The sequence below is a fragment of the Mus caroli genome, chromosome 12 (assembly GCF_900094665.2).
Source record: "Mus caroli chromosome 12, CAROLI_EIJ_v1.1, whole genome shotgun sequence".
Lineage (NCBI taxonomy): Eukaryota > Metazoa > Chordata > Mammalia > Rodentia > Muridae > Mus > Mus caroli.
In genome coordinates, this window is record NC_034581.1 from 50,415,118 (window position 1) to 50,440,049 (window position 24,932).

Genomic DNA, 24,932 nt, shown 5'->3' on the forward strand with positions numbered 1-24,932 from the left:
CATTGATAGTCTGGGAGAAGATACAGAACTACTAGTCTAGCATTCCTTCTTTTACATTGGTAGTCTGGGAGAAGATACAGAACTACTAGTCTAGCATTCCTTCTTTTACACTGATAGTCTGGGAGAAGATACAGAACTACTAGCATGGAAACAGTTAGCTAGAAAGTCAGCGTGATTCTCTGGGTATAAAAGTTGCAATTTGTAAAAAAATAAAATTTTATAGTTATAGCCAGAGAAATTAATTATGCATTGACCTGTAAGCCTTCAAACACTACAGAGTCTACATCTAGTGATTTATATGATAATTCCTTGTGGTATAGCCTTATAAATCTATAGCAATTATTTGAATGCTAATTAATATGAATAATTACATGAGATACTCTTACATCCTATGGGATAGAAGTAGTTTGAGATTATCTTCACTGACTTCTTCTTATCCCAATTGTCACCATTTTGAAGGTCTGCAATTGATCTTGAAGAGATGGCATCTGGATTGAACAAAAGAAAAATGATTCAGCATGCTGTATTTAAAGAACTTGTAAAGGTAAAAGTATATCAAGATTATGAGTCCATCAGCTCGGTGCTCTTGAGTCCCTTCTGATGTCTTTTATGGACAGTCCGTCCGGTCCGTATTGAAGTATAGATTTGAGCCGTCAAGATGCTTCTCTTGCAATAACAACCTAACTCGATCCTGGAGCCTGTGTGGTAGAAGGGGGTAGTTGGCTCCTGTAGCAGTTCCCTGACTTTCACATGTGTGTCATGGGACATGAGCACAGACAGATACACACGCGCACACACACACACACACAGGGGAAAAAGTTCGGAAATAAATGGAAGGACTATTACTTTTCTGAAAGTGGGCTATTTAAAAAAAAAACAACCGTGTTTGGGCCTGGGGAGCTGGCTGAGCAGTTAAGAATACTTGTCCTCTTGTCGAGGATCCCCAGGTTCAGCTCTTAGCATCCACATGGTGATTCACAACCATCTGTAACTCCGGTTCCAGAGGATCTGATGCCATCTTCTGATCACTACAGGTGCCACATGGTACATACATACATGTAGACAAAACACACATGAAATGAATAATATAAAAATGAATAACAAAAATAAACTGAAAATTGTTTGAAAACATATTTCTGTGTGTCTATGTCTGGATGTGTGCCTGTGATTCTGCTTCTGGATGTCAAAGACTTTGGATTGCCCTGGAGCTGGAGTTACAAGTGGTTGGTAGCTACCTGATGTAGGTGCTGGAAACTAAATTTAGATCTTTTGTAAGAATTATCATAAGTTCTGGAACTTCATTGGGAAGCATTGGTTGTGCAACTACTTTATTCAAGGCAGTACACCAGGTACTGTGGACAGCCACGTACCGGTCCTTATCTCAGAGACGCTTACAGTCCAGAGCAATGCTAAGGATACAAAGCAAAGTTAAAACAGCTTTCATAGTAATATTAAAACATTATTTACTCTGGTGTGTCCTGCTGGGGATTGAACCTAATGACAAGCATATGCTGTGTCATTAAACTGTATCTCTGGCTTGCCCTCTTTACCTTTTTACTGTGCCGGTATTTACACAGCCTGACAACCTGCTAGCATGAGTCATGAATACCAGCTGACTGTGGTGGCACATACTCTTAATCCCATTACTTCCTTCCAGATCTTTCTGTGCTCGCCTTCATTCTTTATACCTCGTGGCATAAAATAAGACATGTTGTGGTAAATCTCCAACCCAAAGAAATCACAACTCAATTAATAGGAATACAAGCTGCACGTCTAGATTGGGCAGGTCTACTGCTACACTACCCTCTTCCCATCTCTGAGACCCCTTAGAACTTGCAGTTTCTCTAAGCCACATGCTTCTGCTCCATTCTCCTTCCTCTTCCTCCGTCATGCCTTCTCCCTTCCTCTCCCCCAAACTTTTCAGCTCCACCTTCCCTTCTACTGCCCAGTCACCAGCTCTGGCCTTTATTTTACAAGTTCAGATGGGGAGAAGGTTCAAATATTTAAGAATTTTAAACATATCTTCTTTTCATCCTACATCCTGAAACAGGAAGACAGAGGCAGATGGATCTCTGAATGTAAGGCCAGCCATGTTACATAATGAGGCACTGTCTGAAAAAATAAACAGAAAGACAGTAACACCAACTAAATTATATTATTAGTGACTAGGGACTTTACCACTTAAAGTGCCAGCTTTCACTTAAATCCATGACCACACAAACATATTATCAATTATATTAAATTGTGATGGTTGACTATGCATATATCGTTTTAAGTTTCTGTGGATGAAATGGGAAATATAGGTAAAATTCTGTCTGCTGTACTCAACTTTTTTTTTTTCTTTTTCTTTTTTTTTTTTTTTGGATTTTTTTTTTCTTTTTCAAGACAGGGTTTCTCTGTATAGTCCTGGCTGTCCTGGAACTAACTCTGTAGACCAGGCTGGCCTTGAACTCAGAAATCTTCCTGCCTCTGCCTTCCTAGTGCTGGGATTAAAGGCATGCGCCACCATTGCCCAGCTCTACTCAACTTTCTTAATCCTCTTGGGAAGTCACATCTATGACTTCAGTTGCAAGCTGAAGTCACTGCTACTTGCATAGAGTACTATTTTATATAAATGAATAATAAGCATATAATCTGGTTATTTCTGACCTGGACTTAATTTGGGAGAATTTTTTTCCAAAATGAAGTAAACCTGTCACTTTAAGGAAAATAACTGACAATATTGTAGCTGGTGATAAAAATTAGAGATAAAATTTTATGTGAAAAATATATGAACCAGGGGTCCCTAGTTTGAATCTCTAACACCACACAAAACAAGTAGACGTTGCATCTTTAATATGAGTTTGATAGAATCCTGATGTTATTTTCCTGACGAAAGCAGTACTGACATTAAGTCAAGATTTTTAATAAGTGATAATGTGAAACTTGCATAATGCAGTAAGCCCGTGTTTAAGAGACTAAATGGATGGTGGTGTAGAATCATGCACTAGGACAGAACCTGTGCTAAGTATAGGGTAGAGGCACAGCTTCAATACCGCAGACTTAAGATTTACATGGTTTCAGATTACACATTACAGCTAACCTATATAAATGAGTGTGTTTAGAAAGGATTTTTCAAACAAAAAGGTTAGAAACATTTCAAGTGTAGGAAGAAGAAAGGATAGATTTATGAAATGTTCAGTGATAATAGCTGAGTTATTCTGCCATGAATGTATAAAATGGAGGTAAATGTAGGGCAGCCTTTCTATTTTGAAAAGATATGGCAGGAAGGGAAGTGGTCTTGTTTTAAGACAGATTTTGCCTATTTTAGAAGTTTTCCAAAGTTGTACACATGCTTGGAAAAGGGACAAGATGTGTTCTGGTTTGTTTTCCCCTTCTCTTTACCAAGTTTCCCCTGAAACCATATGTAGTAACTCATGACCTTGATGGTATTACCTAGGGTGAGTTTGGCAGACTAACTTATAAGGGTTTGGAATATGATGAACTACATGTTCTCTTTTGCAGCTCTTCAGCTTTGCTTTTGAAATACAAAGATAGTAAATGAATGAACATAGTTGTGTCCCACTAAAGGTTTATTTACACCAGACCTGGCAGCTCACCCCTATAATCCTAGCAGGGAATGCTGTTCAGATGCTGCCGCAGGAGTTCTAGGATAGCCTGGGCTACATAGTGCGTTCCAAACCAACCTAGAGAGATCTGTTTAATCACCAATCATCAAAAATCATGTGCGAATAATTATTTCTGGCTCTAAATGGGGTCAAAATTAAGCTTTTGAGTGCCTTTTAGAATGCTTTATACTTGGCATATAGTAGGGTATGTCTGTAATCCCAGGTTTTCAAGTTCTTAGAAGGAGGAGAATCAGTAATTTTTTGCTAGCCTTAGCTACATAGTTCATGGCTGGCTTAGGTAACGAGACTCTCAAAAATAAAACAAAAAAAATAAGCCTTGTGTTGGGAAACTGTACCTATGTGACTCATTCCCACTAACCCATTATAAAATTAGATTGTCCTCCCTTGCTTTCTTTAGGAAAAAGCTTTATAGATCTTTTAGTATTAGAAAATTTAATATTTGCATCAGAAGGTGTCTTCATGTGTCATTTATTATTTTGCTTCACACAAACATTTGTCAAGTTGAATGTGCGTACCAGTACAGAAGCCTCTAGACACGTGATTATTGAGGGCTTGTAATGCACTTAGGCTAAATCATTCAAGTAGGAAATTAAATTAAACACACTAATTTAAATAAAAAGAAAGAAAAGGTGAAACCACATAAATAGGGGAGTGTCTGCCTTGCTCTATGAAGCTCTGGGTCTGTCCCTATTATCAAAACCAGCTTTTAATTCTTTTCTTAATTTAATTTAATAGGAAAGGCTAATTTAAAAGGCTGGATTTGAAGACTTAGTATATGAGAAAAGAAATATAACATCTTATTATATAGATTGCTGCTAAAATGATAACATTTGAGTAATATAAATGTATATATGCTAAATAACAAAATATTTTCGGTAGCTTCAGCTTCATATGAGAAATTTTAAAAATTGCATCATTTATTTTGCGTTTGTGTGGCTGGCAAGTATGTATTATGTTTAACAACTTGAGGGAGTTGGCTGTTTCTTTCTACCCTGTGGCTCCTGGGGATTGAACCTTGGTATCAAGTTTGGTAATCACCTTTTGTTAAGAAAGGCCTGAGTATGGCATCAACACTGCAATATTGTATAAAACTCTTAAATTTTACTCTGTACAAAGTGGGGACTGCTAGAGTTGCCTCAGAATGCTGGGATTATGGTGACTTCAATAAAATGAAAATATCCTTAGCTTGACATAAATGTCATAGGGAGAGGAAGTTTTGAATGCCACACAGTAGTCTGATATTTTTCTTTCTGGTGTGTAGCTTGTAGACCCTGGAGTTAAAGCGTGGACACCGACTAAGGGAAAGCAAAATGTGATCATGTTTGTTGGATTGCAAGGGAGTGGTAAAACGACAACGTGTTCAAAGGTAAATACTCCTTAAAAAAGTCACGTGGAAGATATATTTGTATAAATAGAGTTTTATTTTAAAGTTAAGCTATAGATTGTTGTTTTACAGTTTTGTTACTTGGTACATCTTTTCTGCTTTTGTAATATTTTTATAGGAAAAAACATAGAATCCTATAGTTTCCTTTCTACACCAGGTGTGGTGATGTGTGACTGTAGTTCCAGCCCCTTGTGGAGGTAGGGAGGTCAGGAATTGAAGGAATCCTCAGCTCCATGGTGAGTTTGAGGTCAGCCTTAATGGTAGGAGGCCATCTCCAAAAAAAACAAACCAAATCAAAACCAAAACACAATAAAAAACAATGTTAATTCTGGTTTCTTTTGAAACAGAAGAAGCAATTTCTGCCCTTAAAGAGTAAGTATGGCCAGATAGAGTGTTGAGGCCAGCTTGTGTTATAGTTACTTCCAGCCCAGACAGGGCAACATGGTGAAAGAGAGGGTAGGGTGTGTATGTGAGGTAGGGCTCTCGTGCACACGGGATATTTTCTTTGTTTCGACACAAAATTCTCCTTTGAGTTTCCCACTGTATATAATATGACCTTTTATATTACATATTCTTTTGGGGGGGGGGTTCGAGACAGGGTTTCTCTGTGTAGCCCTGGCTGTCCTGGAACTCACTTTGTAGACCAGGCTGGCCTTGAACTCAGAAATCCTCCTGTCTCTGCCTACCAAGTATGGGATTAAAGGCGTGTGCCACTACCGCCTGGCTATATTACATATTCTTTTTTTTTGGTTTTTCGAGACAGGGTTTCTCCGTGTAGTCCTGGCTGTCCTGGAACTCACTCTGTAGACCAGGCTGGCCTCGAACTCAGAAATCCGCCTGCCTCTGCCTCCCAAGTGCTGGGATTAAAGGCATGCGCCACCACGCCCGGCTATATTACATATTCTTATATTGATATTTTATTTTATTTTATTTTATTTTATGGTACTTTTTTTTTTCCTAGAATTGGGTTCCCCAACTTAATTGCTAGATTTTTTTTTTTCTTTCCCCCACAAACAGACTTTAACCATGTTATAGTTTAAGGGCAGGAGAAATGGTTATTTTTAAAAGATAGTATTAATTATTTTGGCCTTAACATTACAAGTTAACATTTTTAACAGTAATTATTGTTGCTTTTTCATCTTACAGTCATTAAATGACAATTTAAACTCAAGAGATTTTGCTGTGCCTTAATATTTTGTTGCATTCAAGAGAATTCATAAGAGAATTATGAAGTTTTACTTTACTCCTTAGATACTAAGATTAAACGATGAAGTTGTATATAAAATGATTTATTATATTTTCTGATAATTTATTTTGAATCTTCCTTTCCCAGTTAGCATATTATTACCAGAGGAAAGGTTGGAAGACCTGTTTGATATGTGCAGATACATTCAGAGCAGGTAGTGTGTTGAAATTTAAAATCTGTTTACTGTTCTTTCTGTTGTCGTATTGGAGGCTTCATTACCTCTTTCTCTTCTAGGAGCCTTTGACCAGCTAAAACAGAATGCCACCAAAGCAAGAATCCCGTTCTATGGCAGGTAGGCTACTGTTGCCTTTGGTTGGTGGTACTCAGTCTCAGTTTTAGTCTAGTCTGTCCTGGAAAACTGTAGCAGTCCAGGCTGGCCTCTGGCTTGTGATTCTTCTGTCTCAGTCTTCTGAGTGCTGGGATCACAAGATGTGTGGCACCATACACACAGTCCTTTTTTCGTTTTAAGACATCAGAAGCATACCTTATTAATAGCTGCCAGGGGATAGAAAGTATGTAGTAGGAAAAAAAATTAAAAGTAAGGGCCTGACAACCTGAAACATGAAAAGGAAAGAAACATGGTAGGAGAGAACCAACTTCAGGGGGTTTGACCTCCACATGTATGCTGTGGCACTTCAATGTGTGGTATCACTACTTGTATGTGTACACACACACACCTACAAATAGGTGTATCTTTATAACACTACAAATGAAGCACATATTAGCATATCTAATTAGCCCTTTAGTGCTGTTTTATTATCATCTATGTTACATATGTTTATAGGAAGATAGGTTACTTTAGATCAAAATGATTATTTGACAGCTGTCTTAGTTTTGCTACAGTGAAACACCAGGAGCGACTTTGGGAGGAGAGGTTTACCTGGCTCACACTTCCACACAATAGTTCATCATTGAAGGAAATTGGGACAGGACCTCCAATGAGACAGGGACCTGGAGGCAGAGCTCATGTAGAGGCCATGGGGAGACGCTGGTGATTGGCTCCTCCACATGGTTCTTCTGGGAGCGTTTTTCTTAATTGAGTTCCTACTGTTAAATAATCTCAGCTTGTGTCAAGTTGACACAAAACTAGCCAGCACAGCTTTGAACCTAGAGTCCTACTAATGGCTATATATGGATTGTATACATCTGTCAAAACTCATCAAAGGAGACTGGCATGTAGCTTATGGATAGAGTACTTGCCTAGGATATACAAGGCCCTGAGTTTAATACGTAGTTCCACTAGAGCAAAGCAAAAGACAAAACAACCTCCTCCCTTCAAAAGAACATTCATTAAAATAAATACAGTGGGGGCTGTGGAGATGGCTCAGCAGTTAAGAGCACTGAGCCCTCTTCCAGAGGTCCTGAGTTCAAGTCTCATCAACCACATGGTGGCTCACAGCCATCTGTAATGAGGTCTGATGCCCTCTTCTGCTGTGTCTGAAGAGAGCAACAGTATACTCACATATAAAATAAATAAAATAATTCTCTTTTGAAAGTTGAATATAGTGGGGACTAATGTGCTGGCTCATCAGGTAAAGTCACTTGTCACCAACACTGGCAACTTGAGTTTAATTCCTAAGACCTTGATGGTGGAAAGAGAACCTACTGCTTCAAGGTACCCTGTGACTTCTCAGGTGCACTATTGTATTCATAGTGTATGCTTACGTATTCACGCTTATGAGCATGCACCTGTAGAAGACCAAGTAAATAAGAGGATGCATATAATAAAGAAGAGTGAATGCAGTGGTACACTGTGTTGTGTTGTTTGTTATAACAATCTCCCCTTTAAAACTCCCCCTTAAAAATAATTACTGCAATCTTTTATGAAGCCTACTATGTGTATACATATATAGTCATTGTCACTTTCTATGAAGATCTTTGATCCCGTTTCCTTATAAATTTACAAAAATGGTAATAACTGTCATTTTAATTTATTTATTCTCTCTGCATGGGTGTTTTACCTGCATATATGTCTACCGTGTGTGTGCCTGCCTGGTGCCATTGGAGACTAGAGGAGGACATTGTATCGCTTGGAACTAGAGTTAACCTGGTTATGAGCCCAGCTTTATGGGTGCTGGGAACTAAACCTAGGTCCTCTGGAAGAACACCCAGTATTCTTAAGTGCTTTTCTATCTCTCCAGGCCCTGCCCCTGTTTTTTTTTGGGGGGGAGGTTGATTTTTTTAGGGAAGTATTTGTTTTGGCTCATGTCTGTTTTAATACTAACATACCAGAAAAAGCATAAATGTCCAACATCAATGCACACAGTAAATGATGATGTCATCTGGTGGGATGCTGTATAATCTAAAAATATTATTTCACAGAAGCATTTAATAACTTTATAAAATTATAACAGAAGGTTGTTAAATGGAAAAGCAGTTAAAATGCACTTTGTAATATGACTTCATTTATTAAAGAAGATATCAAAAAATGTTTAAGGAAACAATTCAGAAAAAACCTGCAGTAGTTATGCAGACTTAGGAAAAGTTTAGTGGTATCTCATGATGCTAAAGAAATGGGCTTCTGTATTTATTATTAGTAATTTCTTCTAAATTGAAAATATAATAATTTAATTGTTTTCAGAGTAGATTAAAAGTAAACTGACAGTTTCCAAGTAAATAATATTTGAATGTTTTCCCATTGTGGTGTTGTTAAATCATTTGTCCATCTTAAATAGCTATACTGAAATGGATCCTGTCATCATTGCTTCTGAAGGAGTGGAGAAATTCAAAAATGAAAATTTTGAAATTATTATTGTTGATACAAGTGGTCGTCACAAACAAGAAGACTCTTTATTTGAAGAAATGCTTCAAGTTTCTAATGCTATAGTAAGTAGCTTTCAATGGGGCACCATTTTAAAAACTTCAGTTTAGCTATAAAACCTTTTTGAGTTTATGAATATAAATTACTCCTTATCTGTAAGACAGCTACTATCACTGAGTGTAAAGGACTTACTGTCATCAGCATAGAAAAAATAATAATGAAAAATTAAGAATTTACCTTAAGTATTTGGGGGGTTTTTCAAAATGAAACATTATATTGTCATTTAGTGTTTCCTTTAAAGGTCTTAAAGATGGAGTTAGGTGTAGTGGCACATGCCTTTTACTGTAGTACTTGGGAAACACTGAGTTCAAAGCCAACCCTGCTCTATGTTATCTTACCTTCTAGGCCAGCCAAGGCTATATAGTGAGACCTGTGTATGTATTGTTCATTGTTCTGTTGCTGTGAAAGAGACACCATGACCAAGGCAACTCTTATAAAAGAAAATGTTTAGTAGGTCTTACAGTTTGAGACGTTGGTGGCACACAGTCACACATGGTGCTGGAGATGTAGCTAAGAGTCCTACATCCAGATCTGTAGCAGAGGAGAGAGCCACTGGGCCTAGCTTGGGCTTTTGACACCTCAGAGCCCACCCCCAATGACAGACACACTTCCTCCAGCAAGGCTATACCTACTTCAAAATTGCCACACCTTCTAATCCTTCTCAATTAGCACCATTCCCTGATGACGAGGCATACAAATATAGGAGGCTGTGGGGACCATTTTTATTAAAACCACCGCACCTCTTCTCAACAAGACAAAAATGAAATTATGATGGAAATAATGTCCCAGTAAGAAGCAGCCTAACACCTGTTGCACACCTTACTCTTTGGTTGGTGATGTGTACTCATTAGTGTATTTTTAGTGCTACTGTTGTTTGACAAATGTGAATGGATTTTTTTTGAGACAGGGTTTCTCTTTGTAGCGTTGGTTATTCTAGAACTGATGCTCTTTAGAGTCTGCTGGCCTCAGCCTCCAACTCAGACCTGCCCAAGGTGCAACCTGTCTTCTTCATTTAGGTCTCAGCTCAGAATAGTTTCCAAAGAGGCTATCATAGTTTCTTCTCGTATCATGAGCACAAAGTTTTCCCTATTTATCTCTTTGTCAAGACCTATATGTCACTTAATTCATGGTGCTCCCTCAGTCAGTACTTACTGCATCAGTATGTATAGGAAGCATTCCATACATGCTCGTGGTCACCTTTTTGTATCAGCAGTAAAAACGTGTCTTTTTATTTACTCTTTCTAGCAACCTGATAACATTGTTTATGTGATGGATGCGTCCATCGGACAGGCTTGTGAGGCCCAGGCGAAGGCCTTTAAAGACAAAGTAGATGTAGCTTCAGTAATAGTGACAAAACTCGACGGTCACGCGAAAGGAGGTGGTGCTCTTAGTGCGTGAGTATCAGTTGCAGTTTTACTCTTATGGCTGTGTTACTATCCCTTTGCCCAGTAAGTCATTTGTTTTATACCTTGGGTGTGTTTGTGTGTGTGTGCACGTGCACAAGCGCATGCTTGATAAGAATACGTTTCTTATTCTGTTTTTAAAAACATTATAATAATGGAATTGATAGAATCCATAAATGAGATTTAAGTACAAAAGGAATTTTGGAGCCCAAAATTGGTATAGGTCTAACTCATAACAATTGGTATAGGTCTAACTCGTGACAATTGGTATAGGTCTAACTCGTGACAATTGGTATAGGTCTAACTCATGACACGGAACTTTAACTTTATACATCTTGTCTAATATCTTAAAGAATTTGTTGTCTTTTTTGGTTATTTTTTTATTTTATTTTCCTTGTAGAGTTGCTGCCACAAAAAGTCCAATTATTTTCATTGGTACAGGGGAACATATAGATGATTTTGAACCTTTCAAAACACAGCCTTTCATCAGCAAACTCCTTGGTAAGTATATATGGAATAATCTCTGAGATGGTATGGATCTCAGAACAAATGGCTTTAGTCCTGTGTTTATTACTGTCCAAAACGGTAATTTCCTTTTGTGACTTATCATTCTAACCTGATTTTACTTTTCTTTAAGTGCCGGAGATCAAAACCAGGGCCTTGTATGTGCTACTGAGCTGCGTCCCCAGCCCGATAACCCTCCTCTTTGCTGTGGTTAGCCTGGAAACATGATTTATTAGATGGAGAGCTTTTTAGAAGAGTTTGAGCACATAATGCAGAAAATGCAGTTGTAGTCATAGAGGTTGTATAGATAGAAAAACCCTTCTGTTGTCTCAAAGTGGGATAGTTAGGGAGCACAGAATTAGGAGGTTAGCTTTGGGCTGTCTTCCCTGATCTATGTCTTTGCTGCAATTTAACTTTCTTAGCTTCAGTTCCTTTCACATAAAATACAGTAGAGTACTTAGCCCTGCAGAGCTGTTACAAGTGCCCATGTGAAGATGAGCATATTGTTATCTGTTCACTTTTCTCTTTGGTGTCTTTCAGGAATGGGTGATATTGAAGGACTGATTGATAAAGTCAATGAATTGAAGTTGGATGATAACGAGGCACTTATAGAGAAGTTGAAGCACGGTATATTTTTAGCATAACGGCATTTGATCTTAATGTTTTTGGTTGTTTTGCTTTGTTTTGTTTTCTTTCTTTTTTCGTGGTGCTGAGGAGTGAACCAGGGCTTTGCACATGCTAGGCAAGTGCTTTACTGCTAGTACACCTCCCAACCATGGGTTTCTGAGAGCATGGCTTACTGTATAGTTAGGCTGGCCTTGGACTTTTGATCCTCCTGCTTTGGACATGCACTATCATACTTTCCCTTCTTTCTTTTTTTCTTTCAAAAAAAATTATAAACCAGGCAGTGGTGGCACATACCTTTAATCCCAGCACTTGGGAGGCAGAGGCAGGTGGATCTTTGTGAGTTCAAGACCAGCCTCATCAAAAGAGTGAGTTCCAGGACAGCCAGGGACTGAAACCTGAAATTCTGTGTAGCAAAGAGAACAAGACTGGGAATGGTGTGTGTGGGCTTTTGAAACTTGGAAGCCCATTCCAGTGACAGTTTTCCTGCAAGGCCACACCTTCTAATCATTCCTTAACAGCCCACCAACTGGGAACCAAATATTCAAACCTGTGGGCCTGTGAGGACCATTGCCATTCAAACTACCACATCCAGACTGTCCTTGCCTCAGCCTCTGGAATGATGGAGTTACTGGTGTGTGCCACTATTCCTGGCTGAGTCCATTGATCTAAAATCCTCCAGCAGCTCCCCATTGCCCTTAAAGTGCTTGTAAATGATGTCATATTTAGGCTAGTTCCCATCTTCTGCATAAGGTTTTGACACTGCTATATTTAGCCTTCTGAGCCAGCCTGCTGAATTTTCAGTTTCTCATGCCTTGATCTCTCTAACATGTCCTACCTGATTCCTAGAAGCCTGTGATGCATGCTCCTCTGTACTCTGATTGTTGTCATTTATCACAGCCTTTTGATGCTCACCTTCCCTTGTGAAGGTGAGGGTAAGGCTCATCACTGCGCTCTTCATCTTTCATCTTCACAGGACCTTGCTCAGTATCAGACATCCTTGTCCTCAGTAGATATGGTTCAGTGGCTGAATTTATCCTTCATTGCCTTCTGTCATTCTTTGTTGTTTTTGTTTTTCTTTTGAGAATAGAGTCTTGGAGCTTGCTATGTAGACTAGGCTGGGCTCATATCCCCCTGCCTCTGCCTCAGGAATTCTGGGATTAAAGGCTGCATCATGCCAGGCCCTTCTGTTTTGAAGGAGTGATCTACTTCTGCTTCTGTGTACTGTACATAGTCTGTCTACTCTCTGACTTCTGACTCCTTAGATATTTGCAGCATTTTTGTCTTTATTCCTAATTCTCTGCTTGTTTAGTGGTCACCAAGCTCTACTTACTTTCCAAATACAATTATTGTTCCAATGTTCTCCAGTTAATATTTGACATTGTTACTTGACTTTTCTACTTTTAAAGATTTCACTTGATTCTATTGCATGGACTTTTTGTTCAGTGATCACTTTGTTTTACAAAAAAAAAAATCATGTTGTATGTGCATATGAATGTGTGTGTGACGTGTCATGTCATGCATATGTATGGAGATCAAAAGACTTGCAGATCAAAACTTGCAGGACTCTGTTTTCTTCTATCTTATGTGGGTTCTGGGCTCATTAGGTTTGTTGGCAAGTGCCGATACCACTGAGCCATCTAGCTGGTCCCACTTCTTTATGAATGTCCAAGTGGATGCTAGGATCTAAACAGTAATCTTTACAGTAGAACTGCAAGCACTCTTAATTACTTCCCCTAGTCAGTCTATTTCACACAGCATGATTTCTCCCTTAATTTATTATTATTGTTATTGTTATCATCATCATCACTATGTGTGTGATATGTGTGTGAGTGACATGCTGTGGCAAGTATACACAGATCAAAGAACAACTGAAATCAGTTCTCTACTTCTACCTTTTTATGGTTTCCAGGGATTAAACTCAGGTCAACAAGTGGGATGGCAAGTACCTTTATCCATTGAGCCATCTGACCAACCCACATAATTTGTTTTTGTTTTTGAGACAGAATCTTCCTTTCTAGCCCTGAATGGCTACAGACTTGGAATCTTCTCTTTTCAGCCCCCTGATTGTAGCAATTACAGGTGTGAACCACTATGCCCATCAGCATAATATTTTTATAGTCATCAATGAAGTTATATGTAACTAATTTTTTTTTTTTTTTTTTTTTTTTTTTTTTTTGGTTTTTTCGAGACAGGGTTTCTCTGTATAGCCCTGGCTGTCCTGGAACTCACTTTGTAGACCAGNCTTTGTAGACCAGGCTGGCCTCGAACTCAGAAATCCACCTGCCTCTGCCTCCCAAGTGCTGGGATTAAAGGCGTGCGCCACCACGCCCGGCCCCCTAATTTTTTTTATATAGGGACTCTTTCTATAGCCCTAGCTGTGCCGAAGCTCTCTATGTTGACCAGGTTGTCCTAAAACTCATAAGATCCTGCTGCATCTACTGGGATTAAAGGCATTGTGTCATCACTCCTAGCACTGGGTACTGTTCTTCCTCTGTCTGTCCATCTTCTGATCATGGAGAGCTAAGCTATTAAGACATTGCAGATCTTATAAATCCTTTTATATTTCTGCCTGTTCTGCATAGGAATTATACATGTTCTATATTCTCTTTAGCTCTTGCTATATCCAAGCCTTTTAATTGTAGCCATTTTAGTAGGTGTAGTTTGTCTGCCTTGTTTCTAAGTTTCTGTGTGTTTGTATATGTTGATCTAATGTACTAGAGTAATAGGCTTCTCTGTGGTACAATCTGACCATGTGCCTACTACTCCTCATAGCATCCATCCTGGCCTCCACACAGTGACTGTACAGTGAATGTTTGTTGATTGCATAGTATGCTTCAAGATGAATTCATGCTTGCTACTCTATCTGAATTTTTTTGTATTGCATTTCAGGTCAGTTTACATTGCGAGACATGTATGAACAGTTTCAGAATATTATGAAAATGGGCCCATTCAGTCAGATCTTGGTTAGTTACCCTTAAATGTTTCTAAAATTTCTCTATTTCTTTGTGTTTATCTTAGTCTTACAAAGAAAGCAAGTTTAATACACTGCAAAGCAGCAGGCGTGGCCATAACAGGAGAGCCAACTGCCTTATTAGCATATACCAATTTTGTAAAATGGTGGGGTTTTGTTATAACATTTTCATGAGTTTATGTGATATACTGTTTTGTTTTTCATTGTAATATCTAAGAACAGATATATACTTATGTTAATCATTGGGTAAGATGGCTCTTTTAAGAATTAGTTTCAAAGTTAGTATTTAAATACTGACATTTTGAGCACTATAAGTCTTTGGTGACTTGTTTAAATCTGCTTTAGGGGATGATTCCTGGCTTTGGCACAGATTTTATGAGCAAAGGGAATGAGCAGGAGTCAATGGCAAGGCTGAAGAAACTGATGACAATCATGGACAGTATGAACGATCAAGGTGAGAAGGGTGACCAGACCCGGGGCAGGCTTCTGAGGGTCAGCAAGTTCTGAGGGTCATTATTTTCTTGTTGGCAAGATTGAAGAAACTTAGACCAAAACATTGCTTTAGATAGATGTAGAGTAACCTGTAAGCTTTGACTGATTCATCATTGGGAGAACTATGAAGCCTAACACTTCTTTAAGTGACTTCTGAAGAGAGTTGTAAGTTTTCCTTATGTAGATACAATTCATGGGGAAAGTTACAGTCAATTATGAGAGAATCCTGGGCTTAAGAGAATTAAATGTTGGCTAAGTATAGCAGTGCACTCCTTTAATCCAGTCCTATGTTCAATTCCCAGGACCCACATGGTGGCTAACAACCATCTTTGACTGTAGTAGTCCCATGGGATCCAATACCCGCTTCTGAAGTGCAAATGTACATGTAGACAAAACACCCATATACATAAATACATCTTTTTTTTTTTTAATTTATTACATGTAAGTACACTGTAGCTGTCTTCAGACACTCCAGAAGAGGGAGTCAGATCTCATTATGGGTGGTTGCGAGTCACCATGTGGTTGCTGGGATTTGAACTTCGGACCTTCGGAAAAGCAGTCGGGTGCTCTTACCCACTGAGCCATCTTACCAGCGTAAATACATCTTTTTAAAAAGCTATTTATAAATAAATAAACAGCCAGGCAGTGGCGGCACACGCCTTTAATCCCAGCATTCGGGAGGCAGAGGCAGGCAGATTTCTGAGTTCGAGGCCAGCCTGATCTACAGAGTGAGTTCCAGGACAGCCAGGGATATACAGAGAAACTCTGTCTTGAAAAACTAAACAAACAAACAAACAAACAAACAAACCCTGGTCTTCTGTAAAATGAGCCAGTGCTTTTAATCACAGAGCTACTCGCCCACCCTGATTCTATTATATTGAGACAGGTATTCCTAGCTGTCCTAGAAATTGGCTTTGTAGACCAGGCTGGCCTCGAACTCAGGGATTTGCCTGCCTCTGCCTCCCAAGTGCTGGGATTAAAGTCATACATATGTCCACTGCCCAGCTTCCCCATCACCACCCTGACTCCCAGTTTAAAAATTTACTTAGATACTTATTGGCATGGGGTAGAGGGACTTGATGTACATGTATGGAGGTCAGAGGACATCTTTAGGAAATTGGTTCTCTCCTCCCATGTGAATTTAAGAGCTTGGCAACAAGCACCTTTATCTACTAAGCCACTTGGACTGCTTATTAAGGGATGCTGGTGATGTTGTAAAGAGAATGTTGGAATAGACATATAATAGGCTTATAATCTGGTCACCCAAGAGGCCAACCTGAGATAGAATGAAAAAGAGACTAAGACATATTTTCTGTTATGTCTCCATTTTGGTTTTGTTTGCTTTGCTTTGTTTTGTTTATTTGAGTTTTTCATTTGTTTGTTTCTGAGTCAGTCAAACTAGAATTTTCCTTTTTCCCACTCCTTTTTGTCTTTTTTGAAATAAGGTTTACCATGTAGCCCTTGCTGGCCTGAAACTTGTGATCCTTTTGCCTCAACTTCCTGAATGTATGTGCTACCTACTGTGTGTAACTCAAAGTACATAGCTTAACTAAAGTCCACCTCATCCCATCCACTGTATACAAGTAAGGGCAGAACACCTTACATGACAAATGATCAAAAAGATGAAGGGACTCTCGAGTATACTACAGAAGGATTAGACTATTACCAGGTGTAACTTCTCCATTATAGGAAATCCAAGAATTTCTCCATTAATTATACATAGAGTCTCTGTCTTCTACTTGCTTATGAGGTCTAAATGTGTGAAGTAGAAGTTAGCAGCTATTTAGGGTAGGAGACCAGTGGGTGCTTCTGTTCTGATTTTGAACTTTGGTATGTTCTTGAGATATGTGGAGAACATGGAAAGAATGGACATTTAAAATACAGGATGGCAGACGTAGAGTGTCAGAAGTCCTCAGATGGTTTTCCTTTAAAGCCAGGTCTTACTATGTAGCCCTATCGAGCCTGGAAGTTGCTGTGTAGTTCAAACCTTCTTCAGACTTACAGTGATCCTCCTGCCTCAGAAATCCTGGGATTAAAGATTTGTGTCATCACACCTGTTGGTTCTCAGAATGTTCTGTTTAAATTGTAGATAAACTATACATATGTTTGCTTTGTTCCTTTTATTCTAATGCTATAAATATTTTTAAAATATTTTCTACTTTAAAATTTTAGATCTGTTTTGTGGTTTGACCATTTATTTATATGTATGTTGTTCTGTATACATGTTATGATGTACAGAGAAATGAAATTTTATCTCTTTGAAATGAAACAAGCTGGGGAGATGGCTCGTGGAGTGAGCAAGAGGACTGAATTTCAGATCCCCAGAATCCATGTACAGAAAATAGGCATCCTAGGGGCTTGCCGGCCAGTCAGCCTACCCACAAGTCAGCTTCACAGTCACTCAGAGATCCCATGCTAACAGATCAATTTGGAGAGTACACATCTGTACACACATGTATATCTCTCTCCCACATAACCCCACGCCCTGCACCCCTAACTGAGCTCATTTGGTAGAGTGCTTGCCTAACATACAGGAATCTCTCTGTTAGAACCCAGGAAACAGGGTCGAGTATCAAACACCTGTAATTCCAGTCCTCAAGAAGTGGAAGCAGGAGGATTAGAAGTTCAGGGTAACCCTCAACTACATAGAGATTTTCAGTCTAGCTAGGGATATATAAAACCCTATATCTAAAACATAAAAATAAATAAAAAAGGCATCTGTAAAATCTCTGAAGCTTTCTATCACCCATTTGAATTTCCTTTGTGAGTCACTTCTTCCTTGTTCAGTCCCAAGTTTTGTATCGTTTGGCTTTATTCCTATTTTCTAATAAACACGCTTCTATTTTTAGGACAGAGGCAGAGGCTTGGCTACTGTGATAATGAATGATAATTTTATGTGATGAAATTATTTGTCTTGGTCTTCAGAACTGGACAGTACAGATGGTGCCAAGGTTTTCAGTAAGCAGCCAGGCAGAATCCAGAGAGTCGCCCGGGGGTCAGGCGTGTCAACAAGAGATGTTCAAGAACTTCTGACCCAGTATACCAAGTTTGCACAGATGGTCAAAAAGATGGGAGGTATCAAAGGACTTTTCAAAGGTGAGCTGGGAAACACTATCACCTAAAAGAACAAAATTCAGAAACAAAATATTAAAGCCAGTAGTCTCATACTGGAAAAGTTAATGCTGAGTTTCCAAGTTGTAGGAGTTGGGGATTAGCTCTGTGGTAGGGCCTGTCTGGGTCCCTGGGTTCTGCCCCAATACTAAAGAAAAAAGAAGAGATAACCTGAACTCAATGTTAAAGTCAAGTACTACCATTATACATGGTTTATCTCTTCAGAATCAAGATAGTAGATGATTAATCTTGAAAAACTTTATCAACATACATACCATAGAGTACTTAAAGAACATTAGACTATAAAAACTGAACACTCTTTCTTTTCCTTAAAATATTCCACAACTTCTATTGGAGACAACAGTTGATGTAACTACTGATTATTTTCCCATATTGCCAAACATTCTTCAGAATATATCGATTAACTAGGTTGGGTATCCCATGTACATACTCCCAGAATTCTTGAGACAAGAGAAGCAGCAGAATTATTGCCAGCCTGACCACCTAGTGACTCCTAGTCCGGCCAGCTCTCCATACCTAGAACCAGTGTCAAAACACGACCAGCCAAAATAAGAATTTATATTTTACGCGCATGCGCTCTGTTTAACCACTAACTCCTACTCTTTCAGTTGTGTATCTTCATGCCTCTTGTTGTCAGATCCATAAGTTGAGTCACTTTCTAGACAATTCCATGGGATTGTTCTCTTTGATAGAAGTATAGAGGACACTACGTATCTTTTTTTGTTTGTTGTTTTTCCAGACAGGGATTTTCTGTCTTGTGTAGTCTGTGTAGTCCTGGTTGTCCTGGAACTCATAGAGATCTGCCTGCCTCTGCCTCCTCAGTGCTGGGATTTAAAGTGAATTGCACCAAAGTACATTTTCTAATGTAGTTTCTAGTGTAATGGTCACAGGTGTTTTTAGCACGTTTCCAGTTCTAATGTTTTAAAGGTTTTTTTTTTTTCCTTGTACATTACCAAGTTGAATTTCCTTTGCCTGTCATTTCTTCCCTGTTTAGTCACTCGGATCTTTCTCCCTATTACTCTGTAATATCTTAACAGACTTGCTTTTCACCTCTAAATATTGTCCCAAGTTTTTCATTTGACTTTATTTCTATTTTCTAATAAATTATATTTTTAGGGCTGGAGGTATAACTGAAAGATAGAGTGCTCAGCCAGAATGCTTGAGGCTCTGAGATGCTTTGATCTCTAGTTCTCTATTTTTCCCCCAAATTTACCATTTTCAAATGAGTACAGTGCCTATAGTCCCAGCATTCAGGAGGCAGGAGGATATTTTCAAGTTCAAAACCAGTTAGGGCTATATAGTAATATTTGACTACAAGACTCTGCAACTGTTATATTATCAGTTGCTGAATATAAGTCTTTCTGATAACGATTATTCAGTAATCATTAATGAAATAATGAAGTAACTTTTGGCAAACACACTATGTAGATAACCACTTCAAGTACCACTTCATTAGTGAAGGTCTTTTGTCTCCTGTATCATTTAAGGTAATTGATACTTCTTTCCTGAATGGTCAGAGATACACCAAGGGCAACCCAGGAGCACCACATGCCCATGTGGTCCCAGTTGGTCTTTGGAGTTCTCTGAGCACACACATGCAGACACCAAGCTGTCTTACTGTATCATTTGATACTTTCCATGTGGTGACCCTCACAGCTCTCCTACTTCACCATGGCCCTAGCAGGGGCCGCCTAGTTTTGCTGGTGGTTGTACTATAGTGTGCTGCTTGGGCTCTCAGGGCTGAGAAGGGAGGGAAGGTTTCTCTCTCCCTTCCTCTCCCCCTCCCCCTCCTTCAGATTTCTCTTAAGCAGTTGCTGTTGCACTAGTCACTCAGTCCAATTTTGCTTATAGTGGTTTACCACATTTATAACTAAAATTATCAGGACTAGAGATATGGCTCAGTGGTTAAGAGCACTGACTACTCTTCTAAAGGTCCTGAGTTCAAATTCCAGCAACCACATGGTGGCTCACAACCATCTGTAATGAGATCTGACGCCCTCTTCTGGTGCATCTGAAGACAGCTACAGTGTACTTAGATATAATAATAAATCTTTTAAATAAATAGATAAAATTATCAGGGGGAAAATTACAGCTCTATGAAAATACTTCTAGCGGAGTCGTGGTTCACGTCTTTGATCCCCTTACTCAGGAAGCAGAGGCAGGGGGAATTTCTGTCCAGTCTGGCTTCTATATTGAGTTCCAGCCCAGCCAGGGCTAATGCAGTAACAACAATGAAAAGCCCTTCAAATGATCCTTTATAGAGAATTTCTTGTGGTTTTCCTCAAAAAAAAAAAAAATATATATATATATAATTGAGAAAAAGATTAGTAAATTGCATGGTATTCTATACCACACTATATACTAATTAAATGTTTTGTGTTATCAGGCGGTGATATGTCTAAGAATGTGAGTCAGTCACAGATGGCAAAATTAAATCAACAAATGGCCAAAATGATGGACCCACGAGTTCTTCATCACATGGGTAAATATAAAATTCTTGGTCAGTTGTAATATACAGTTAAATATACAAGGGTTGTAGTTTAATGGTAAGCCTTCTGTAGTGATATATAAAAGCCTGTTGAAAGGCTGAAGGGAGATGACCATCTGAATCCCAACTGACTATTTAATCATTCTAGATAAGGAGAAGGTTTTGAACAGTATGAAAACCTTTGAGTATGTGTGTGATGTATATGGTGTGCGTGTGTGTGCTCATGAGTGTGTGTGTGATGTATATGGTGTGAGTGTGTGTCTCATGCTCCATTGCTCTTGTGGAGATTGAAGAACAAACTTCAGAGTCTTCTACATTGCGGAAGCAGTGTCTCTCGGTTTTTTTTTTTGTTTGTTTTTTGTTTTGTTTTGTTTTGTTTTTTTGAGACAGGGTTTCTTTGTGTAGCCCTGGCTGTCCTGGCACTCACTTTGTAGACCAGGCTGGCCTCGAACTCAGAAATCCGCCTGCCTCTGCCTCCCGAGTGCTAGGATTAAAGGCGTGCGCCACCACGCCCGGCTGTGTCTCTTGTTTTTGCTGCTGCGCTGTGTAGTTGAGGCTAGCTGGCCTATAAGTCTTTATCTTGCTGAGCATTGAGATTACAGATGCTTATGGCTGTATATAGCTTTCTCCATAGGAGTTAAATGTGGCTCATTAGGCTTGAGTCACTTGTACTCACTGAGCCACCTCTGTAGTTTATAAGTAAACTGAGGTTTTATTTTGTCCTCTGCTGCCACCTGTATAGTGTGTCTGCCTATGTGATGTATGCATGTTTGTGCTAGTGTAAGTACATGTGGAGACCTGACATTGGCATCAGGTGTCTTTCTCTATTGCCCTCCACTTTTTAAAGATAGTGTCTCTAACCAAACTGACTTGGAGCTTGCTGTCTCAGCTGGACTCCTGGCTGGCCACTGAGCTTCAAGGATCCCCGTGTCTGTTCTCCCACCTCCCAGGGTTGGGATTATAGAAGCCCTGGCCACCCACCGTGCCCAGCTTCTATGCAGGTGCTGGATGTCCAGATGCAGGCCTCATCTTCGTGCAGCAATCAAGCACTCTACCTATGGAGCCATCTGACAAACCCATTTTTTCCTAACTTTTAAAAATTATTTTATTTTAATTAATTACCTGGGGATTTGAGACAGGATCTCACAATGTAGCTCTCAGTGCCCTCCCTGGAAGTTGGTATGAAGGCCAGCTTGATCTTCCTGCCTTTGTTTCCCAAATGCTGGGATTAAAGGTTCTGCCACTGTGTCCGGCCCATCAGGTACAATTTGTGGGCAAGCTGTTTCATCATCTTTGCTTCGAGATGGGATGTCAGACAGTGCAGGCTAGCTGGACATTGTTCTGTATCCAAGTGTGATCTGGAGTTTCTGACTTCCACCTCTGTCTCCCAAGCTCTGGGATTACAAGTCTGGAGTACTAGGGATTGAGCCCAGAGCCTCGTGCGTCTTGGGCATGCATATTGGGCAGACACTGTACCAGCTGAGCTCCATCCCAGGACTGGTGATCTTTCCTTAATACTTCTTCCACTGGCCTTTCCCCCATTTTAGAGTTGGGTGTCTTTATTTAGAGAATTTTTGAAATTCTAATTCTGTTTTTACTGTGTTATCTTTGAAAAGTCCTTAAAACTTTCTAAACTTCCCTTTTGGAAAGTTTGTAGGTAATATTCATCAGGAGATTGTGACAAGTCGATCTAATTACTACTGTGAAACATTTCACATAGTAAGTGCTTAGCACTTAGCACTTCTGTAAGTCCTTTGATACACAGCCCCTACCCTGCACTGATCAGTTTTGATAAAACTTATTCTAGTTTCAAGAAGACTTGGTCTTGACAGAAAAAATGTTCTGTTTGGGCTTCTTGATTGTAGATAGGAACTATTCCAAGATCTTTTTATGTTTTCCTGTATTCCTTATGGTAACTTCATGAAGCACATTTTTCGTATTCTTAGATAAAAATAAAGCGAATAACACACATTTTAATTTTGTATATTCTTAAAAGCTACTGACTTAATTGCTAAGTACATTAGAAGTTAAAGTACTCAGGCAAAAGTGGTAACAGGTTCAGTCTGCCGGGTCGTGACCTGTTTTCCTCCCATCTCCCTCTAGGTGGCATGGCCGGCCTTCAGTCAATGATGCGGCAGTTTCAGCAGGGTGCTGCTGGCAACATGAAAGGCATGATGGGATTCAATAACATGTAAAGACGCCCCCTTACTAGGAACGGACATGGTGGATGATGTCATCTGCTGAGACCTCACACTTTCTCTCCCTCTTGCAAACGGGGAAGAAGGATTCTTGCCTGTCTTGCCTTCATTCTTTTGTCTCACCGTTTTCCTTGTCTCCCTTCCCTTCTGATGTTCGTTCGGGAAGAGTGCCTGGTTTTTGTGGAAGTCATCATTTCTGCTTTAAATCTATTAGTTTTCAACGACCTAACACTTCTTAAGTTAAACAAATCATGATGTAAAATTTTGGTATTTAAAGGTTTTTAATTGTCTCAAAGGCCAAGCATTACATTTATAAACAGTTGCGATCAGTAAATTACATGATATTGAAGAAAACTGCTGCAAAATAAACTTCAAGTGATAAGATAAAGGGTTCGTTAACTTTCTTTATGGTTTGATGTGGTCAGCATACCACCCAGAAAATAGGCAAAAAGCCAGCAGGTACATTTAAAGGAATATATGGTAGAATAATTTAATCATGAGTATTAGAAAATGTTATTTTAGGATAAAATAACTTTATTCCAAGAAACTTTAGCTTTGCCATTTAAAATTGAAATCAAGAATTTGGTTACAGTTTGTAATGTATGATGTTTTGTATCAAACTTAAATTTTTTACATATTTTGGAGTCTCATGTTCCTTGATTGTTTTAAAAGCCATTTTTATGTTTCTTACATACTATTGAAAAATAATATGTTTTGATAATAGATAATACATAAATTTGCTAATGGAAAGTAATACTGAATTATTAGGCTACAGTATTACATATTAAAAATAAGGCCATAGCAGCATTGGCTGGGTCATTGATAATTATTGCTATATGTCTGTCCTGGAATCTCAGATGAGTAAGCTTCAATTCCAGTGACGGAGTGGATGTGTTAGCACTTGTGCCATAGCACATGTGTGAAGGTCAGAGAACAACCATGTTCTTTATTCTTTTTTTGTTTGTTTCTTTGAGACATGGTCTCACTATAGCTCTGGTTATCCTTGGAACTCACTATGTGGACCAGGCTGGCCTCAAACTCACAGTGCTCTGCCTTCCTCTGCCTCCTGAGTGCTGAGATTAAAAGCACAAGTGACATGTTGGGTTTCAGAGGACAACTTGCAGAAGTCAGTTCTCATTTCACCATGTGGGTCCAGGGTTTAAACTCAGCTCAGTCACACTTGGCACCAAGTGCCTTTATCCATAGAGCCATGTCACTGGCCACAGTTCCAAAGAAAGAGAGGAAGGAAGGAAAGGAGGGAAGGGAAGGAGGGAGGGAGGGATCTGTGTGTATGAGTGGTTTTGAGTGCATTCTTCTACATGCTCGGGTACACATTGTTGAAGTCAAGACAACCTCAGGTGCTCGTCCCTGCCTTCTACGCTGTTTAAACAGGGTCTCTTGTTCATGTTCCAGAGAGCCAGGCTAGCTGGCCTTCAAGCTCTTGGGATCCTGGTTTCCGAGCCCCACCTTGCTGTAGAAGTACTGGGACTACATTGCTACCGTGTCTACCTTTTTTTGGTTTTGGGAGAAAGGCTCAGGCTGTCCTGGAACTCATGACAAGTCTCCTGCTTCAGCCTCCTAAATTCAGGAATTGTAGTAAATTTACCATTCTTAGAAAAGTATTCTCATAAAGAATGCAGTTCAGCTGGGCATGGTAGCACTTAGCAAATCCCACTATTTAAATAAAGGCTGAGGTAGGAAGATCATGAGTTGAAGGCCAGCCTAAGTTATGTAGACCATGTCTCAAAAGCCAAAAGCATCTGATTTTGTGGTTTGCTGAGGGTCGTATGTTCTAGCTAAGAATTGTTGTTTAGTGGAGGACTAGCATTTCCCTAGTGGGCACTGTACGTATTCATGGGGAAATTACATATTTTATGTTTTGCCAAAGTGGCCTAGTAATGTACAGCTATAGAAATCCAAAACTAGAGAAAATGGTAATTAAACTGTGCACGCTACCTTTTCTGGGTGTGTGTCTTAGTGATTTCTGTTTTCTGGATATTTTGTTCTGACTAAATAAAGGTAAATGAGATGAACCTT

At 39.2% G+C, this 24,932-nt stretch overlaps 1 protein-coding gene across 1 annotated transcript in view; it reads left to right on the top strand.

The window, feature by feature from the left end:
• Nucleotides 1-24,932, top strand: part of Srp54 (signal recognition particle 54) — a 35,300-nt gene extending 10,368 nt beyond the window's left edge. Inside the window, exons 4-16 of the mRNA XM_021179703.2 lie at nucleotides 460-544; nucleotides 4,891-4,995; nucleotides 6,347-6,413; nucleotides 6,494-6,551; nucleotides 8,935-9,085; nucleotides 10,326-10,474; nucleotides 10,884-10,984; nucleotides 11,528-11,614; nucleotides 14,504-14,577; nucleotides 14,931-15,039; nucleotides 18,003-18,173; nucleotides 20,596-20,691; nucleotides 22,801-24,932. Of these exons, the coding sequence (XP_021035362.1) occupies nucleotides 460-544; nucleotides 4,891-4,995; nucleotides 6,347-6,413; nucleotides 6,494-6,551; nucleotides 8,935-9,085; nucleotides 10,326-10,474; nucleotides 10,884-10,984; nucleotides 11,528-11,614; nucleotides 14,504-14,577; nucleotides 14,931-15,039; nucleotides 18,003-18,173; nucleotides 20,596-20,691; nucleotides 22,801-22,892 (1,345 nt within the window). The 3' untranslated portion in view covers nucleotides 22,893-24,932. The remainder of the gene's footprint in view (nucleotides 1-459; nucleotides 545-4,890; nucleotides 4,996-6,346; nucleotides 6,414-6,493; nucleotides 6,552-8,934; nucleotides 9,086-10,325; nucleotides 10,475-10,883; nucleotides 10,985-11,527; nucleotides 11,615-14,503; nucleotides 14,578-14,930; nucleotides 15,040-18,002; nucleotides 18,174-20,595; nucleotides 20,692-22,800) is intronic.